Source organism: Mobula hypostoma, chromosome 13 (assembly GCF_963921235.1).
Source record: "Mobula hypostoma chromosome 13, sMobHyp1.1, whole genome shotgun sequence".
NCBI classification, from domain to species: Eukaryota; Metazoa; Chordata; class Chondrichthyes; order Myliobatiformes; family Myliobatidae; genus Mobula; species Mobula hypostoma.
Window position 1 is genome coordinate 79262505 of NC_086109.1, and position 20588 is coordinate 79283092.

The 20588-nt window shown below is 42.2% G+C and overlaps 1 protein-coding gene across 1 annotated transcript; it reads left to right on the forward strand.

Annotated features, from left to right (window-relative positions):
- The first annotated feature begins 2374 nt into the window (after positions 1 to 2374).
- Positions 2375 to 19102, forward strand: LOC134355982 (uncharacterized). Its single transcript, XM_063066532.1, has 5 exons — positions 2375 to 4002; positions 8657 to 8795; positions 15421 to 15657; positions 17845 to 17929; positions 18893 to 19102. The coding sequence occupies exons 1-5, from the start codon at positions 2395 to 2397 to the stop codon at positions 19020 to 19022; spliced, it is 2199 nt and encodes a 732-aa protein (XP_062922602.1). The 5' UTR covers positions 2375 to 2394; the 3' UTR covers positions 19023 to 19102.
- Positions 19103 to 20588: the final 1486 nt, after the last annotated feature.

Genomic DNA, 20588 nt, shown 5'->3' on the forward strand with positions numbered 1-20588 from the left:
GGTCTTCATAGTGTGGAAAGGGTGAACTGCTTAAGGTTCCTAGTTGTCAGTGTCTTGGAGGATCTATCCTGAAGCTGACACATTAATCCAATCACAAAGAAGGCATGCCAGCGGTTCTACTTCATTTGAAGTTTGAGGAGATTTGATATTTCACCAAAGACTCTTGCCAATTTCTATAGATGTTACCATGGAGACCATTTTGTCTGGTAGCATCACAGACTGATGTGGAGGCTCCAATGCACAGGATTGCAATAAACTGCAGAGTTGTAGATTCAGTGAGCTCTATTACAGGCACAGCCCTCCCCTCCATAAGGACATCAAAAGGTGGTGCCTCAAAAAAGTGGCATCCATCATCAAGGGAACATTGGGGGCATGCCTACTACAATCAGGGATGAGGTACAGGAGCCTGAAGAGTGAAACACAAAAGCTTAAGAATCAGCTTCTTCCCCTCTGCCATCTGATTTCTGAACAGTCTATAAACATTACCTCATTATTCCTTTGTTTTTGCACTCTGTTTATTTTGTAAATAGCAGTAATTTTATGTCTTTGCACAGTACTACTGCCACAAAATGACACATTTTATATCACATAAGTCCGTTTTAATCTGATTCTGATTTCATTCTTCATTCATACGTTGCACAGTTGTACAATAAATTTTACTGTAAATCCAGTGAGTTTAAAGGGAACTGGAAACATACAAGCACTTCAAAGGCAGGTACTGAATGCAAACCTGGTAGGCAGGAATTAACCTTCTCGAACCCTGGTATCCAGACCTCAAGAACGCGGCCTGGCTCCTGGCCCCTTCCGTGCTCTAGAACACTGCTCTGGGCTTTCAGCTCATATTCTGGATTAATGAGTGAGCCAGATGCTGTCCCATCAGTATTTCTAAACAATTGGATACAGGATTACCGGATTCCTTTTAAGATCTAAGGTATTGAGATTGTGTTCTAGAGCTCAGTGATTTGCATGTTAAGTATTAGGATGTAAATGACTGAGCTCTGAAACACAAGCTTGGGCACGTTTCTGTGCTGTACTGTTCGATGTTCTGAGTATGTAAAACAATGTTAACTGCCAATTCAATCATAATTAAAAACATGCATAATATACTTACCAAGTGAAACAGAACCCCCCCTCTCTCTCTCTCTTCCTAACCACCCCACCCAGATTTTCAACAACCATCTCTCTCACTTGACTCTTCCTGGTCATGTTTCACCCTTGCTCTCGTAGCCCGTTCTTACTACCCCCCACCAAATCTCAACTATTTTGTCTATTCCCTCTTGTGCACTCTACACATACTGTATGTACCTTCACTCCTACTCTATCTCTCGCCACTTTTTCACCTTGGTCCCTTCCCCCGCACTGTCCTCTCCCTCAGTAACTGCATGTCATGACTTTGTAGTAGATAGCTGTATTAACACAGATCGTCCTGAACTCAAGTTGAGTTCATTGTCATAAACAAGGGTTACTGGGGTACGGATACAATGAGAATCTTGCATGGAGGGGCATTACAGGCAGGTAGACTCAGGCAGCACACCGAACATAAACTGTGCATAAATTATATACGACTGTCAAGAAAAACAAGACCAGAAATGCAAATCCTCAATTAGAAACAAGTCAATGGCAATATAAGAGGTCCGTAGCGTTCAACTGCTGAGGCAGCATTATGACTGTGAATGTTAGTGCAAGGTTTAGGAAAATAACTGGTCTGCTAGATGTGTATTTCATTTGACTAATAGCTCAGATTCTAGGGTTTAAGTATTCTTGTTAACACAAAATAATAGCCTAGTAATCCCTCCATACTGTAGATGATGCCTTACCTGCTGAGTTCACCCAGCACTTTGGTGTGCATTGCTCAAGATTTTCAACATTGCAGAATCTCTTGTGTCTCTAATGCATCAAAGTTGACCCTAAGGATTCAATTGTATTTTTTTTAAAAAGAACATTGATAATTGGAATAATAGGCACAAAGTGTTGGATAAACTCAGTAGGTCAGACAGCATCTGTGAAGGAAGATGAGCAGTAGAGAGCCGACAGTCTTGATGATGGGTCTCGGCCGGAAACGTCAACTGTTTAACTCGTTTCCATAGACTTGCTGACTTCCTCCACCATTTTGCGTATGTTGCTTGGATTTCTAGCATCTGCAGATTTTCTCTTGTTTAGTCTAGTCACTGCAGTCTTTGTAGTCTCTCTTCTGCCCTTATAAAGGGAACGTTTAAAAATTGAGGAAGACTTGCCCTCAGTGGAAGTAGTTGGTCTGGGCGACTCCAGGCGGCGCTCAACCCTAAACACCGGGTACCACCTTGTAGACCCGCCCTTACCGTGTGTTGATTGGTCGGGCGTTGTTGTCAATTAGATGACGTTGAGTGGCGGGCGGGCCGGCTGTTCTAGGCGGCGATGGAGTGGGCTCCGCCATTCTGCCGTGGGCTCCCTGACCGGCGGAATGTTCCGCCGACCGCGGCTTTTACCCCGCAGTGCCAAGGCCGCGACTCGTTTTATAACCCTACTGGTCGGAGTGAGGAGAAGGCGGCCGGCGCGTATTCTCTTCCCGGAGGGCAGCATGGATTCCCTGGGCTGGAGAGGAGCCGGGCCGGGAGCGACTGGAGGCCTGATGCTCCTTCCTACCAGGGCGGCCGGGACCGGGGTTCCCCCCGAGGCCCCCCAGCGTCTCTGGGTAGAGCGGAGCGGTTAGAAGAGCAGCTCTGGGATCAGGAGCATCGGTGCCAGTACTCGTCCCAGGCCCAGGACAACAAGCCCCTGGAATGCCCTCCCCGGCCGTGGGGGAGCGACCACCCCCCTTACCTTCACCAGGACTACCCTCCTCGCCCGCAGGGGCATCATCAAGATCGCCCGCCACACCCACAAGGACCTGAACGTCCTCCCAACCCCTGGGATCAAGGCCAGCAGGGGCAGCCACCCCGCCCGCAGAACTACCCTCCCCACTTACAGGCTCTTGACCCCATGTCCCACCAGCAGACTTATGAAGGCAGAGATCAAACCTGCCCCTCTGGGGGATTTCTCTGCCAGGACCATCCGGTTTATCCTCATCAAAATCATTATCCCCAGAATGGACAGTCGTATTATCTTTCTCAACACCCATACCAACAGAAACACTTGGATGCCCAACAGCAGTATTCCTTTCGGGCAAATTCGCAACCCGAGCAACACCCACCCTTCCCTGAGAGAGATGTACCACCACCCAACCTTCAAAATGTGACTTCTCAACCTGAAAACAGTTCGTGCCCAAACCAAACTACACCTCAAAGTGGAGGTCTTAACTTACCTGCTAGATTTGGACCCCAAAGTTCTCAATTAGTGAACCAGAGCCATAATAATCAACATAACTTCCCAAGTTTGTCAGTGGACGTTCTGTCCTGGAAGAATGAACATGGTTTGCAGTACAAGAGTGATGAAATGGCCATGCCTTGGCCTTGTGTTGCTAATTTCCCACAAGGTTTAAAAGATAGTGGTATAGAGCAGCAGCAGAGAAAGGAATCAGTAACCAAATTCTTATCACCCGATCAATTCCAGGACTTCAAAAACAGTGAACGGACAAAGGAGCAAGATGAATTTTGGCTCATGAGGTTTGTGTCAAAGTGTAAGTCACAGCCTTCAGAGAGCCAAAAATCAAAATCTGTGCCATTAGTTAGTGAAGTGAAAGAATCTGTGCTGAGTGCGTGCAAATTTGTGGCCGAACTTACTGCTTTATGCCAGCAATTGAGGCAAAATGTAGAAAATGAAGAGATTTGGACCGAATCTTACCTAAAAGCAACTGAGATAAAAACTGTTTTACAGGAGAAACTAAAGACCCTTACAGATAGTGAGTATGTCAGCACTGTGAAAAAAAAGCTGGATGCAATTAAAAAGAAAAGAAGAAATATTCAAAGGAAGAAGCAAGAGTGGTGTTTAGAAAAACAGGAACAAAAGGCAAGGATGGCAGAAAAGGAAGCGATGATTGAAAAATGGAGAATGAATTGTATCCGAGAAGTTGAAGAGAAGAAAAGGGTATTTAATCAAATCTTTACTATATTACACATTTGGCTTCTTAATGATCTCTATATCATATTAATTGCTTTCTCCAGGCATTTTCAGAAATACCCTGTTAACTAGATTAGTAAAACATACAGACTTGAGGTAGCAACACACACAAAATGCTGGAGGAACTCAGCAGACCAGGCAGCATCTATGGAAAAGGGTTAACCGTCAATGTTTTGGGCCAAGACCTTCAGGAAGGGAAGAAGGGTCTCAGCTTGAAATGGTGCCTGTTAACACTTCTTCCACAGAAGCTGCTTGGCCTACTGAGTTCCTCCAGCATTTTGTGTGTGTTGCTTTTGAATTTCCAGTATTTGCAGATTTTCTAGGTTGTCAGACTTAAGGTAAGTTACATAGGTTTTGTGAATAGTTTAAATTTCATGTTTGGAAATTGGATTTTTTAAAGGAACTTTGATTGGAAATCTAATCGGATGTCAAAGTTGAAATTAAAATTTATGATCAAGATACATACATGTCACTACATCTTACCTTGGAATTTATTTCCTTACAGGCGTTTAGAGGAAAATAAAGAACTAGAATAGAATTTACAAAATGATATACATAAATAATTACTGACAGACAACCAATGTGCAATAGAAGACAAAAAAAATGAGAATGCAAACATGAGGAAATGTGCAGATGCTGGAATTTCAAGCAACAGACATAAAAGTTGCTGGTGAACGTAGCAGGCCAGGCAGCATCTCTAGGAAGAGGTACGGTCGATGTTTCGGGCCGAGACCCTTCATCAGGACTAACTGAAGGAAGAGCTAGTAAGAGATTTGAAATTGGGAGGGGGAGGGGGAGATCCGGAATGATAGGAGAAGACAGGAGGGGGAGGGATGGAGCCAGGAGCTGGACGGGTGATTGGCAAAAGGAATATGAGAGGATCATGGGACAGGAGGCCCAGGGAGAAGGAAAAGGGGGAGGGGGGAGGCCCAAAGGATGGGCGAGAGGTATAATGAGAGGGACAGAAGGAGAGAAAGAAAAAAAAGAATGTGTGTATATAAATAAATAAATAACGGATGAGGTGGGGCATTAGCGGAAATTTGAGAAGTCAATGTTCATGCCATCAGGTTGGAGGCTACCCAGACGGAATATAAGGTGTTGTTCCTCCAACCTGAGTGTGGCTTCATCTTTACAGTAGAGGAGGCCGTGGATAGACATATCAGAATGGGAATGGGACGTGAAATTAAAATGTATAGCCACTGGGAGATCTTGCTTTTCCTGGCGGACAGAGCACCAAAAATGAGTTTTAAAGAGTCCTTGAAAGTGAGGTTGTAGAATCAGCTCAGAATTGTAGTCGGTGAAGTTACCCGCGCTGGTTCAGGAGCCTGATGGGTTGCTATTAAATAACTTATCAGGACCTGGTGATGTGGAACCTCAGGGTCTTGTACCTCCTGTCTGATGGTGGTAGTGAGGAGAGAATATGGCCAGGATGGTGGGGTCCTTGCTTATGGATTCTACTTTCTTGTGGCAGTGCTCCATGTAAATGTGCTCAGTAGTGGGGAGAGCTTTCATGCAATGGCTTAGCTGTATACAACAATTGCTGCAGAATTTTCTGTTTCTGATCATTGGTGTTTCTACACCAGGCTGTGATGCAACCATTCAGGATACTCTGCACTGTGCATCTATAGAACTTGTCAAACACTTTGTTGACATACCGACTCTACGTAAACTTCTAGGAAAGCTGATGTGCTGTTATGCCTTCTTTGTGATGACACTTGTGTACTGGTCCCAGGACAGATCCATGGATAGGATAATGCCATGGAATTTAAAGCTGCTGACCCCCTCTACACAGATCCCCTAATGAGGTCTGGTTCATGGTCTTTTGCCTTCTTCCTCCTGTAGTTGATAATTAGCATTTTTGATTTTGCTGGCGTTGAGTGAGAGGTGGTTGGTGTGCCGCCATTCAACTTTAATCTTCAATCTCCCTCTTGTATGCTAAGTCATCACCACCTCTAATTTGGCCAACAACACTGGTGTCGTGAACAAACTTAAGTACATAATTGGAGCTCTACTTAGCCACAAAATCATGAGTATAAAGTGAATAGAACAGGGAGCTTAATACACAGGGGTGTGTGAATGAGGAAATTGAGGATACAGTTGCACAAGGAGGTACCAAGACCCAGGTTTTGGACCTTAGTGATGAGTTTTGTGGGGATGATAGTGTTGAATGCTGAGGTGTAATCAGTGAAACTATAGTTAACCTTCATTGTCGTTCAAGGGCTGAGTGAAGGGCCAACGAAATGACATCAGATGTGATGATAGGCAAATTGGAGCAGATCCAGGTCACTCTTCAGGCAGGAGTTGGTTTGCTTCATGATTAACCTTTCAAAGCACTTCATCATGGTGCTACTGGATGATAGTCATTGAGGCAGGGTATCACGTTCTCCTTGGCCATCAGTATGATTGAAGCATGTGGGTACCTCAGACTGCCGAAGTGAGAAACGTTGAAGATGTCTCTTCCGTATTGGCGAGGTACGCTGTCTGGATCAGGTCCTTTCTGTGAATTTACCCTCCTGAAAGATGCTCTTGCATCAACCTCACAGACTAAGATGGGGTCTTTGGGGGTTTGGAGGTGCCTCCATGCTGCCTCGGTCAAAACAAGCATTAAAGGCATTAAGCTCGTTTAACGAAGGGCACTTTTGATGGCATTATTTCTGGTTGACCTGCCACCCTTGTGCCTCTTGTCACTCTGGAGACGTGCAGTCCTTTCATCTGCTGTTTCTTCATCTCTTCTACTGTTTATTCTTTGTCTCTGATCTTGGAGACATGCATTTCTCTGCTCGTTTGTCTCTTCCTCTCTCCTCCTCCTGTGCCTGTTTTTGTCATTCTGGAGACATGCAGCTCTTTCATCACCCGTCTCTTCATCTCCTCTGCTGTTTGTTCTTTGTCTCTGATCCTGGAGACGTGCATTTCTCAGCTCCTTTGTCTCTTCGTCTCTCCTCCTCCTATGCCAGTTGTTGACATTTTGGAGACGTGCATGCTGCTCCTCCTCTGTCTCTTCTTCTCTCATCTTTTTTTGTCCTGACTCTTTGATCCTGGAGTCATGCGGCCCTGGCCTCATCCGATTCTTGTTCTTTCCCTCTCTTTGCCACTTCCTGGCGATGTTTGTCGTCATCTCTTGACCATAATGTCCCCCTTCTCTTTCCATGCGGCATAATTAGGCTGACCATATTTTTTTACCCTAATGCTGGATAGAAGTTACGCAGCAGTAACACCAAAGCCTCCAGGATGCTGATTATTCTTGATGATGTGGTTGGCGCTCTCCTAAATGGACGTGATATAGTCACCGCTGTTCTTTGACTGCAGCAAAGGGTTTGACGGGTGTCTCGAAGTACGTCATTACAATAAGATTTAATTATCTCTTATTGATGGGTCTCAGTTTGATCTGTCCCAATCCTGCACATGCTGATGGTGATTAGCAGAATGTGACCGCTCGAAATAGAGCTGCCCTGCCCTTTTGCTCCAGTTGGTGTCGCTGCTGTGAGCATTGTGAGTCGCTTCTGAGGCTGGCCGTGCGCATGCGTCGTGGTTTCCATCATGGCTCACATCGGCTCTCGGGTGAAAGCGGGGCTGTGGATTTTGGCGAGTGAGTAATTTTATACGAATATATAACCCTGAACTTTGCCTGCATTCTGTAAGTTAGTTCATTTTGTTGATTTAGCATAATAATGCTGCTGTAAGGCACAGTTTGCGCTAATTGGAGGTCACAAACAAACAGAGTATGAGAGTTTTAATAGTATATAGAATAGTCAGTGTTCAAAGAAATATGTGATGATCCTTTAGAGTAGAATACAGGCATGCTTTGTTTGGATAATTCTGAACTGAGATTTATTTATTCTTTAATGGATAATTATGAATGGACAGTTACCCAGACAATTGTTTAATATCATTGGCTTTAGTCTGTTTCAAAGACTAGTTGTTTTTAATCAGTTGAATGATTAGCTGCTGTGATTGTAAGCATTGTTAATTTTACTTGTGCTGCTTCACAGAACATTAAAAATCAGTAAATATGCAGATTAGTGTAACTGGTATCCTGATAATTTGAAGATGATGTTTATCTATCAAAACTAGGTGTATAAAAAAACTACCATTCCTAATGGGTTTGATAACCTGTCATATTCGCACATTGCTGCAGTTTGGGAATAAAGATACAAAATTTATGTCAATCATTCATGGACCAAACTTTGTTTTGCACCATGAGACTGTACTTTTTTTGATGTTATATTTCCTGACACAAACAGGTGTGGTATCTGAATATATGCTACAGATAATTACGGAATTTCTGGAGTGAGTTAGAGCCAGTAAGTACTTACTACCATTACTGAGTGACAAATTTATGGAGAGTCAAAAGTTGCTTTATTCTCAAAACCACAACTGCCGTGCTTTGAAGCAGTGAGATGTGACTTTTGTTTTGAAAGTAGTAGTTGAGTGTATTATCTGCAACAGATCCACAAACCAGCAGAGACATCTCCGTGGATCAGTTAATAGAAATAATAATGTTTTTATTCTTGCTTTTTGGGGGGGGTGCATAAGATTGAAACAAATGACACTTACTTTTCAAATCATTTAGTTTTCAATATTCAAAGCAACTGGATTTAATTTTGTACTTTTGCTTTTGTAGGAGCGTGAACTAAAAGCTGCAGCCGACAGTGTCTTGTCAGAAGTGCGGAAGAAACAAGCAGATGCAAAGAGATCAGTGGATATCCTCCGGGCTCTCGAGAAGTTACGGAAATTGAGGAAGGAAGCTGCAGCTAGAAAAGGTGTGAAATCTATTCCACACTTGGAGTCAACTGCACAATATTTTACAGTAGGTTAGCCAAAAAGATGGATAGGCTTTGTACAGGGCCACTTGAATAACCTTTCTCGTTTATAGGTCAGAAGAACAAAATAAGCCCTTTCTGTCCTTTTCCTAGATCCCAAAAGTTCTTCTGTTTTTAACTTGTGCAATGATCTTTGCTTGACCTACTTTATGTTGCTTTACTAGTTCATTCTGCTAGGTTTTTTTAATCCATCTAAAGGAGTGTTTGGGGTGGTCTGTACCCAATGGATGTAGGGACCATGACTCAATGACACCTTATCCTTCAACCATCCTCCCTCCTCCCTGTTGTATCCTATGGCCCAGATCAACTGGTGTTTACTCACTTCTAGACCAGAGTAATTGCCTTCTGACACTGTGTACTTCTTTTTTCTTTCCTCTTCTCTCACTTCACCTCACTCCACCCCGCCCTGCCTGTTCAAGTTGTGGAACTTGGTGTCTATGTCATTAACTACTATCCCTTCCCATCTTTTTTTCCAAGACTTTCCTGATCTATATCAGTAAACATCTAACTCCCAGAACAAGCCTTTGTTTAAAAAAATACAATTACTATTATACTTTAACGCTTTCATAGTCATGTGCTGACAAGTGCTTCCGCCTCCCTTCCGCATCCACGCACCCGTTCTCTTGTATCCATTGGTCTGTTTCCATCTGTCTTCCGTCAGATGGAGAAGACAGGTCTTTATCAATTTACGTTTCCTATAACAAAATTGTTAGTGGGAGCAATGATACATGGCATTTAACGAGTCTATTGTTTCTACTGACTTCCTCCCTGAGTCAGCACACAGACACAGGTGTCATTTTTCAGTGGCACCACCTGTGGTCCTATCCACCTGGGAGCAAACCCTACCACCTCACCTTTTATAGTGCACCTGTACCTTTACTTTAATGTCTGCTGCTGCTGCACTTGGTTCTCCCTGGAACTCCTGACTAGTCCCTGTGGGTAACACACATCAAAGTTGCTGGTGAACGCAGCAGGCCAGGCAGCATCTGTGGAAGAGGTGCGAGGGCCCCTCCTGTCTTCTCCTATCATTTTGGATCTCCCTCTCCCCCTCCAACTTTCAAATCCCTTACTCACTCTTCCTTCAGTTAGTCCTGACAAAGGGTCTTGGCCTGAAACGTCGACTGCACCTCTTCCTACAGATGTTGCCTGGCCTGCTGCGTTCACCAGCAACTTTGATGTGTGTTGCTTGAATTTCCAGCATCTGCAGAATTCCTGTTGCTTCCCTGTGGGTAATGTCTGCTTTGTGGATCATCCATTTTTGCTTAACTTGGCTTATCCATGTAATCTCTCCCTTCTTTGAGTCTGTGATAGCACTTGCCTTACGAAGTGTATGTATCTTCAGGACAGTTTGGGTATGCTCAGAGATCCTCTGGAAGGTGCATTAGCTCAATCTCAAGTACGCAACTTCTCTCTGCCCTCATTATATTGCCCTTTGCACCTGTATTATAAATAGTCACAGCGGTAATATATCATTTCTTTTTTATCCTTCTGTATCCATATGGCAGACCCTTGCTGTGCCTGGAGTGCTGAAATACAAAGCAAATTCTCTGTATCCTCACATTATCTAGCAACGGCAACTTACTATTTCCCTTCCAGATTTCCCCATATTTCTTCCTTGCATTGTGCTATAGATTAAGTGGATTCCACTGCAACCCACAAATCTAAAACTTTCTGGTGAACTGATCTCAAACCTGAATTATTTTCAGGAAGATTAGATCATCCCACCTAGAACTGTCTGCCCGAGTATTCCTCGTGGGCTTGATATTTTGCATCATCCATGGTGCACTCATCAGGTTTCTGAACTACTCATATTCTCATTCCCCATTTACTCTCACCTCACCCCATTCCCTCCCTTACCTCACCTTTTCAGTTGCAATATCTTCCTTTGTTACTGGCACTCCCACTAGTCGTTCAGGTGCCATCCTGCACTTCTAGGCCATACTATTTGTATATTAAAACATGTAGCTTTAGAGTGCCTCTGGTGAATTTCAATCATATCTTCTAAAGTGAGCCAAAAGTTCTGCATTCCCACATGTAAATCTGAGTCAGGGCTACTCAGACAAAATGGTCTGCTTCTCCCCAGAAGTGAAGGGTTTATGGATGGTAATAATTAGTGTCAGGGACTGGCTGAGGTCATCAGGATCGTGGACCTGAACTCAATAAGTGCCATTCCAAAATGCGTGGCTAGGTATAATATTTCTGTCAAGCCATTTCCATACTAAGCAAAACAAAAGGGAAGGACAAAAATAGTGCAAACACTTAAAATCAGAAAGAACTTACTGTGCAAGTTCCCCCTTCTATATCATTGAGCTCATAATGTATAGAGTCATAGAAAAGTTCAGCACAGAAACAGGCCCTTCAGCTCATCTAGTATGTGCTGAGCCAGTTAAACTGCCTAGTCCCATTGAGAGCAGTTTTGGGCCCTATAGAAAGGATGTGCTGAAACTGGAGGGGATTCAAAGGAGGTTCACGAAAATGATTCGAGGATTGAATGGTTTGTTATATGAAGAGCGTTTGATTGCTGTGGGCCCATATTTGCTGGAATTCGAAGAATGAGGTGTGACCTCATTGAAACCAATTGATGGGTCTCAGCCCGAAACATCAACTCTACTTTTTTCCATAGATGCTGCCTGGCCTGCTGAGTTCCTCCAACATTTTGTGTGTGTTACTCGAAAAGTGAAAGTCCTTGATGGAAAGGATGTTTCCTGTGGTGGGAGAGTCTAAGACCAGAGCCTCAGAATAAAGGGGTGTCCTTTTAGAACAGAGATGAGGAGAAATTTCTTTAGCCAAAGAGTGGTGAATCTGTGAAATTCTTTACCACGGGCAACTGTGGAGGCCAAGTCTTTATGTATATTTAAGGCAGAGTTTGGTAGATTTTTGATTGGTCAGGGCATGAAGGGATATGGGGAGAAGGCAGGAGACTGGGGCAGAGAAGAAACTTGGATCAGCCATGATGAAATGGCAGAGCAGACTTGATGGGCCAAGTGGCCTAATTCTGCTCCCCTATCTTATTGGCCTTATCCAAACTTCTCTTAAATGTTGAAATCAAGCTTGCATGCACTATTGTGCTGGGAGCTCATTGCACACACTCATGACCTTCTGAGCCCCTCATGTTCCCCTTAACCTTTTCCTCTTTCACCCTTAACTCATGACTTCTGGTTGTAGTCCCACCCAACCTCAGTGGAAACCTGCTTGGATTTACCCTGTCTATACTGCTCATAATTTTGTATACCTGTATCAAATCTCTCCTCAATCTTCTATATTCCAACAAATAAAATCATAACCTATTCAATTTTTCCTCATAAACTCAGGTCTCCAGTCCCTGCAACGTCCTTGTAAATTTTCTCTGTACTGTTTCAACCTTATTTACATCTTTCTTATAGATAGGTGTCCAAAACTGCACATAGTGCTTCAAATAAGGCCTCACCAAAGTCTATTAAGTTCCTTTTCATATAAAGTGTTAGAAGTTCTCACTCCTTAACCCCATCTGGGTCTTGTTTCAAAGATATTCTTTGCACATACAACCAAATATGCCGCTGTACAGTCTCCCTAACAAGAGTAGATGCACCCTTTTGGCATCATTAACAGTGTTTTGCTAGTGGAGGTGCTGTCTCATCAAACTCCCCAGTGCTATCTTGTAGCAAGTCCCTTATAAAAATGCATCTCATTCTCTTGTATCTATCAACTCATCTCTCCACCGTGTTCTTTGAGACTTTGTTGACACGTGGTTATTGGTTTGAACAGGTGACACTAATAATTACTTATCTCCTTAGACAGCTGACATTGCTGTCCACATTACAGGTCACAAAAGTATCTTGGATGCACCTCCAACTGTTCCTAGTGTGATCTGAGTCATGTGGAAATGGAAGCTGGTTGATATGAGAGGTCTCTCCAACCTCAAACTAAGTTCATTCCTGGTGAAGGGTCTTGGCCCAAGGTCAACTGTTTATTTCTCTAAATCATGGTTTTCCAACTTTTTTTAATGCATGGACCCCTACCATTAACTGAGGGTTTGTTGACTGCAAGCTGGAAACCACTGCACTAAAGAACAAAGCTATCAGCAGTTGACTCGATACAATTTTAATAGCTGCTATGGTACTGTTTACTCAGAAATTTTGAGTCTTTCACTTGGTTCAATTACATTACATATTTACAATGGGGAGCACACTGTACCTGAGAGAAAATACCTCTGAAATGTTTAAATACCTTTGCTGGGACAAGGTAATCCTTATAGATGGTTTAAAAGCTTCTGAGCCAGAGAATTCAGTCACTCAAAATTAATGTGGTAGGGGCTGACTCTCTGATTGCATAAATGTCCCAATTATTGATATACAGAGACAATTTGCTTTGATATGCTAAATGACAAAATGACATAACTGCTTGTTTTGATATACTCCATTTGGCTGATTCATATGAGACCATCTCATGGTCATATCAGTTTATAAACTACATCTCTCGAGCAGTCAGTGTCTTGCTGTTTATCTGTAGTTTCTGCTCTGTAGAAAGCACTGTTTGTTTACAAAGCTGTCACCTTTAATTTCAAATGGATTACTGCTTGCAGTGTACATTAGAAATGAAGACTGGATCTCATTTGAATTAATGCTTGCTGCATTCACATAATTCCGTGACTTCTGAATCCTGAACAGAGGGCATTAGTTATAACTTGCACCAGGAATTGCTTTGTGGAATTTCATATGAGTACTGAATAATGATTAAAGCAAGCATTAAGGCTTGAAAATACAAAGACTTATTTCATAGTATATCATAACAGGTTCTTCTGGCTCTCAGCTGCCAGCAGTAACCAATCATTTTCAGAAGCTGCCTTCTTTAGATTGTTTTCTGCACACAGCACCATAATGTATACTGTATATAATGCAAGCATAAACTGATATGCTTTCCTCATGTACTGATTGCTTTCAGCTGTAGAAGTGCCCATTTACTCTTCCCCAGAGAGTGCAGTCAGCTTATTAATGTCTGTGTTGATGGCTTAGAATGCTATGCATGTGTACAGGAGCTATTAATAAATGTATGCAATTTGTTCATAAGAACATAAAATGCAAGCAGGTGAGAAAAGGGAAGTTCTAATGTCGAAATTCATCTTACAAGTTCTTTTTATGCATTGCAACATATTTTGGAAGTTATAACAGGCTGTTAGCCTCATTAATCCTGTGTCTTCCAAACAGCTTGTGGAGGTAATGATGAACCTTCAGTAATGGCCTTTTCCATTTATTCATTAAGTGTAACTGCATAGTGAAAATATTTTAATATACTGCTTTTTCACTAAATACACATCATTTATAGGGTTGAAATGTAATTTGAAATAAACTTTAATATTTCACCCCCCCCCCCCCCAAGAACTATTTCACTGCTGTTATCATGAATATTTAAATATTTACACTTGGCCTTAAGGGCCAACTCTTCTATAAAATCATCTTTCGGCTTTGAGAAAACATGTAGTTCAAACACTTGTTTGATTTGTCAATATGGTAGACTACAGAAAACATCAAGAGCAGAAAAAATATACTCTTTTTGCATGCTGAGAAAAAAAGATAGCATGAACTTTAGTACTGTAATATACAGAAACTTTGAACTGATTAAGAGGTGGTTAGAATAGTGGAAATATACAGCACAGAAACAGGCCCTTTCGGTCCACCTCATCCATGACAAGAATGACGTCTGTTGACGCTAATCCTACTTCCCATTCAGATATATGTCCAAACCCCTTTTAATCATTGTAATTCAACTTTTAAAACTCTACAGCATCTGGAGTGTTCCATTCAGTTCGGGTCGTCCCATTAAAGGAAGGTTATGAAAGCTTTGGAAAGGGTGCAGAAGAGGTTTGATAAGATGCTGCCTGGATTAGAGGCGTGTGCAATAAGGAGTATTGGATAAACTTGGGTTGTTTTCTCTGGAATGGCAGGAGCTGAGTGGAGGATCTGACAGAGGTTTATATTATGAGAGGCACAGATATGTAGCAAGTATCTTTTTCCCAGGATTGAAATGTCTAATACCAGAGGGCATGCAATTAAGGTGAGCAGGTAAGTTCAAGGGATGTTTTTATGCTGAGTGGTGGAATGCTGGAGGCAAATACAACAGAGGCATTCAAGAGGCTTATAGATAGGCATACAAATGTGCAGGAAGTGGAAGGATATGGATATTGTATAGATAGAAGGGATTCGTTTAGTTGGGTATTTGATTATTTAATTAGTTCAGCACAACTTTATAGGCCAAAGGGCCTGTTCCTGTGCTGTACTATTGTAAATATTGTTCTGACAGAAGCCACTAATAGGGCTCTTTTTGTCACTAAGATTCTTTGTTTTATACTCCCAGTTCTAGCCTGTAAATTTTATGGAATAGTTTTATAACCTTGAGAATATTTTGAGTCTAAGAAACTTATGGTACCAGTTTTTCGATGTTCTGTTTAAAAAAAAGTAAGAAAATACTAACTGTAAATACAAAATATAAACAGTATATGCACAAAATATTTCGCAGATTTTGTTTGAGTACTCAGTTTGTAAGAATATAATTAATTCCAATTTATGATTCATATGATTTGTTTATACAGGTGTTCATCCTCCTGCTTCTGCTGATGAAAATTTTGAGCATCATATTGAAAGGCTTAGAAAACTAATTAAAAAACGTAGTGATCTCTACGATGCAGAAGAAAGAGCCTTGAGAGTTATGCTGGAAGGGGAACAAGAAGAAGAAAGGAAAAGAGAAAATGAGAAAAAAATGAAGAAGGAGAGGGAGAAGTTAGAAAAACAGCAACGTGAAGTTGAATCAATGCTATTTGGAGACCCAGGTACTTGTAATAGCTGGACTTTACTTTTTCATAGCAGGCCAGGCAGCATCTCTAGGAAGAGGTACAGTCGACGGTTGGGGCCGAGACCCTTCGTCAGGACTAACTGAAAGAAGAGCTAGTAAGAGATTTGAAAGTGGGAGGGGGAGGGGGAGATCCGAAATGATAGGAGAAGACAGGAGGGGGAGGGATGGAGCCAAGAGCTGGACAGGTGATTGGCAAAAGGGATATGAGAGGATCATGGGTCAGGAGGCCTGGGGAGAAAGAAAAGAGTGAGGGGGGAAGCCCAGAGGATGGGCAAGGGGTATAGTGAGAGGGACAGAGGGAGAAAAAGGAGAGAGAGAAGAAGAATGTGTGTATATAAATAAATAACAGATGGGGTATGAGGGGGAGGTGGGGCATTAGCAGAAGTTTGAGAAGTCAATGTTCATGCCATCAGGTTGGAGGCTACCCAGACGGAATATAAGGTGTTGTTCCTCCAACCTGAGCTTCATCTTTACAGTACAGGAGGCCGTGGATAGACATATCAGAATGGGAATGGGATGTGGAAGTAAAATGTGTGGCCACAGGGAGATTCTGCTTTCTCTGGTGGACAGAGCGTAGGTGTTCAGCGAAACGATCTCCTAGTCTACGTCGGGTCTCGCCAATATATAGAAGGCCACATCGGAAGTTCAGCGAAACGATCTCCCAGTCTGTGTTGGGTCTTGCCAATACATTGAAGGCCGCATTGGGAGAATTCAGTGAAATGATCTCCCAGTCTGCATCAGGTCTCTCCAATATATAGAAGGCCGCATCGGGAGAATTCAGCGAAACGATCTCCCAGTCTGCGTCGGGTCTCGCCAATATATAGAAGGCCGCATCGGGAGAATTCAGTGAAACAATCTCCGCTCTGTCCGCCAGAGAAAGCAGGATCTCCCAGTGGCCACACATTTTAATTCCACGTCCCATTCCCATTCTGATATGTCTATCCACGGCCTCCTGTACTGTAAAGATGAAGCCACACTCAGGTTGGAGGAACAGCACATTATATTCCGTCTGGGTAGCCTCCAACCTGATGGCATGAACACTGACTTCTCAAACTTTTGCTAATGCCCCACCTCCCCCTCATACCCCATCCATTATTTATATCTACACATTCTTTTTCTCGCTCTCCTTTTTCTCCCTCTGTCCCTCTCATTGTACCCCTTGCCCAACCTCTGGGCTTCCCCCTTCCCCCTTCCTTTCTCCCTAGACCTCCTGTCCAATGATCTTCTCATATCCCTTTTGCCAATCACCTGTCCAGCTCTTGGCTCCATCCCTCCCCCTCCCACTTTCAAATCTCTTACTAGCTCTTCCTTCAGTTAGTCCTGATGAAGGGTCTCGGCCCAAAACGTCAACTGTACCTCTTCCTAGAGATGCTGCCTGCCCTGCTGTGTTCACCAGCAACGTTGATGTGTGTTGCTTGAAATTCCAGCATCTGCAGATTTCCTCGTGTTTGCGTTTACTTTTTCATACTTAGTTCACTTCATATCAAACCACTGCATTGCTGTAACAATCAAGCAACTGTTCTTATGTTAATGAGCCTTTGAAACATGGTTAAGAGTAATTCAGCTAAAGAATGTACATTTAAATACCATGGTGTTTCAGATCAACCACCTCTAGTTAGAGCTGGCTACCATTGTTCGGAAACCAATTCTAACCAAAGGGGGCTAGCCTGAAACATCATCTGTTCTCTTTGCAGATGCTACTTAACTTACTGAGAGGCTCCAGCAATTTTCCACTTTTTTCCCCCTGTTATGCAGCATCTGCAGCTGGCTTTTATGTGGACAGATTTTTAATCATATTTGTTGTCTCTTGTATTGATTAAGCTTCTCCAACAAATTGAGTTTTCCTTATTGTAGATCTACTGCTCAACCTTGAGATTATAAGAAATAGGAGCAGGAGTAGGCCATCTGGCTCGTTGAGTCTGCTCCGCTGTTCAATAGGATCATGGCTGATCTTGCCATGGACAGATCTCCGCCTACGTGTCTTTTCCCTGTAACCCTTAATTCCTCTACTATGCAAAAAAAACAACATAATTACATCTGTTCAATAGATCTCCACCGCTTCCTTTCATAGCCATTAATGTAACTGATTACTCCTTGAAAGTAACACTGTCATCCACACAAAGAAGCACCAGGTGATTTTTATATGCTTTTCTTTGTGCAATAGATTTGCCTGTAGACCACCCACTACAACCGTTTCGTCAATATTACTTGCAAGCTGAACATTCTTCTCATGCACTTATTCAAATCAGGTAAGGATTAATTCATCTTATCATGCTCCAGATATTTGTATCCTTGGGTATAATTGGTTCCCCTAAAAGATTGAGGAAAATGTGATTATGCAAGCTGATGGAGTATTTTACACAATTGGGAGTATTTAATAATTTAACACTTTTAAGGAAACGTTCTCCATCTTTGAGCAAGGGCTGTATCAGTTCTTTGGAGTTAAGTGAGAGTTGTCCTATAATTTAGCATTTTTACAAAAATCAGTTGAACTGCAGCAAGACATGAAGTGGTTTGTGTAAAGAAACTGTTAGCTGCTTGGAAGGTGACAAGGCATTCACCTAAAATGAAAAGAAACTACTCTGGAAACAGGTTAAGCAGCATTGGAGCAATGAACTGATGAGGGATTCTCAATTTGAAACAAAAGCTCCACTTCTTTTTCAACTTAGAGCTTCTAGCATTTATGTGTTTTCATTTCAAATTTTACATATCTGCATTTTTAAAAAATATCCCTACAAGGGCCTTGCATTTTATTAAACTTTCTGGAATATTTTTGCATATCAATTCATTTAACAAAAAAAAGTTTGTTGGATGAGACACTGCATTAACATTTGCCAGGTTTCATGTTGTTTTGTTATACTCTCATTTCTTTATTTGGAGAATTACACTGCTTTTTTGCCTTTATATGAAACGAGCTGGTATTTGTCTACATGTCCACCATGCTTAAAATAGTTGATTTAATTTTTTTTATTCTATTAAATCTTATTTTTATTTATTTTATTTTCTATGTTGGATTAAACAGAATCATTTAGTCTTGTCCCTTCCCCTCCCTACCCCTCATCAAAAGCTTACAGCACAGTTATACGTGCTGCTTGAAAGCTGTGTTGAGAACAGTGGTAACAGACAGAATGAAGTACGTTTCTAATAGTTACTTAATGGTGTATTTCTAAAGTGTACATGTTGACATTGCATTTTTTCCTTTTCCCTACAAGGCAAGAATGGGATCGATACCTTGTCCCAGGAGATCATCCTGAAGGTAGCAGTATTCCGCAAGGTTGGGTCTTTCCGTGTCCACCTTCATCAGACGTATGGCGAACTGCACTCAAACAGAACGAAAGTTGATGTCCTTGTCTTTAGCTTAAGATTTTTTTGGGTTAAAGATGAACATCTGTTTTATAATAAATAAATGTGGATTTATCTTATTTAGAGTTCTGTGACTGATATTATATAAAATTCATAAAACTGTTCACTTTGTAAGCAAAGGTCGCAGAAAACAAAATTCCCTAAGCGCTTTATGATGCTGTAGGTCTCTATTGCTGTAGATCAGCAATTACTTGTCACTAAGTAAGCATGCAGAGTAAGAAATGCAGTAAACTGTAGATAATCTACCATCTGACCATTTGGAAATCTTGATGATTTGGTGACAAAGTAATATTTCCCACACTCTCTCTGACTGGCGGCCAGGGCCCTGGTTCCTGTGCCACTAACAATGACTCCCCTACCACTTAGTGTGATCTTGTATCCATATACAATTAAGATTAACTGGATCGCTGGGAAATTTACAATATTACTGTATAACTTCTGAAATGTGTATTGAACCACTCATGTTAATAATATAATTTGCTAATCCAGCGCCACTGGTGTCCTGAGCATGCTGTATTATTGGAGTTTTATGAAACTTAAAGCCAGTTTAATAGCTGTTCCTGAACCTGGTGGAATGGGTCCTGAGGCTTCTGTACTTTCTTGATGACAGCAGCGAGAAGAGAGCATGCCTGGATGGCGGGAGTCTTTGATAATGGGTGCTGCTTTCTTGTGTCAACATTCCCAACTATTTTTGTGCCTTGGATCCCTACCATTAACCAAGGGGTCTGTGGGCTCCAGGTTGTGAACCTCTTCCATAGATGTGCTCAGTGGTGAAGAGGGCTTTGCCTATGATGGATTGAGCATTATCCCTACATTTGTAGGATTTTCCAGAGGAGGTTCACAAGGATGATTCCAGGAATTTGAAGGGTTATCATACGAGGAAGGTTTGCTGGCTCTGGATCTGTACTCGCTGGAATTCAGAAGGATGGGGGGAGGGTGGGGATTTCATTGAAACCTTTTGAATGTTGAAAGGCCTAGACAGTAGACGTGGAAAGGATGTCTCCCATGGTGAGAGAGTCTAGGACAAGAGGGCACAGCCTCAGGATAGAAGGGCGCCCTTTCAAACAGAGATGCGGAGAAATTTCTTTAGCCAAAATGTTGTGAATTTGTGGAATTTGTTGCTACGTGTAGCTGTGGAGGCCAGGGTCGTTGGGTGTATTTAGGGCAGAGATTGATAGGTTCTTGATTGGAAATGGCATCAAAGGTTATGGGGAGAAGGCCAGGAACTGGGGCTGAGGAGGAGATAGAAAAAAAGGATCGGCCATGATTGAATGGCATAGCAGACTTGATGGGGCCAGATGGCCTAATTCTGCTCGTATGTCTTATGGTCTTAAATACATACCAGGTGGTGATGTAACCAGTCAATATACTCTCCACCACACATCTAGAGAAGTTTGTCAAAGCTTTAGGTGACATACTGAATCTTTGCACACATCTAACAAAAGTAGAAGCACTACTATGCTTTCTTTGTAATGGCACGTAAGTGCTGGACCCAGGACAGATCCTCTGTAATAATAACAGAGGAATTTAAAGTTACTGACCCCC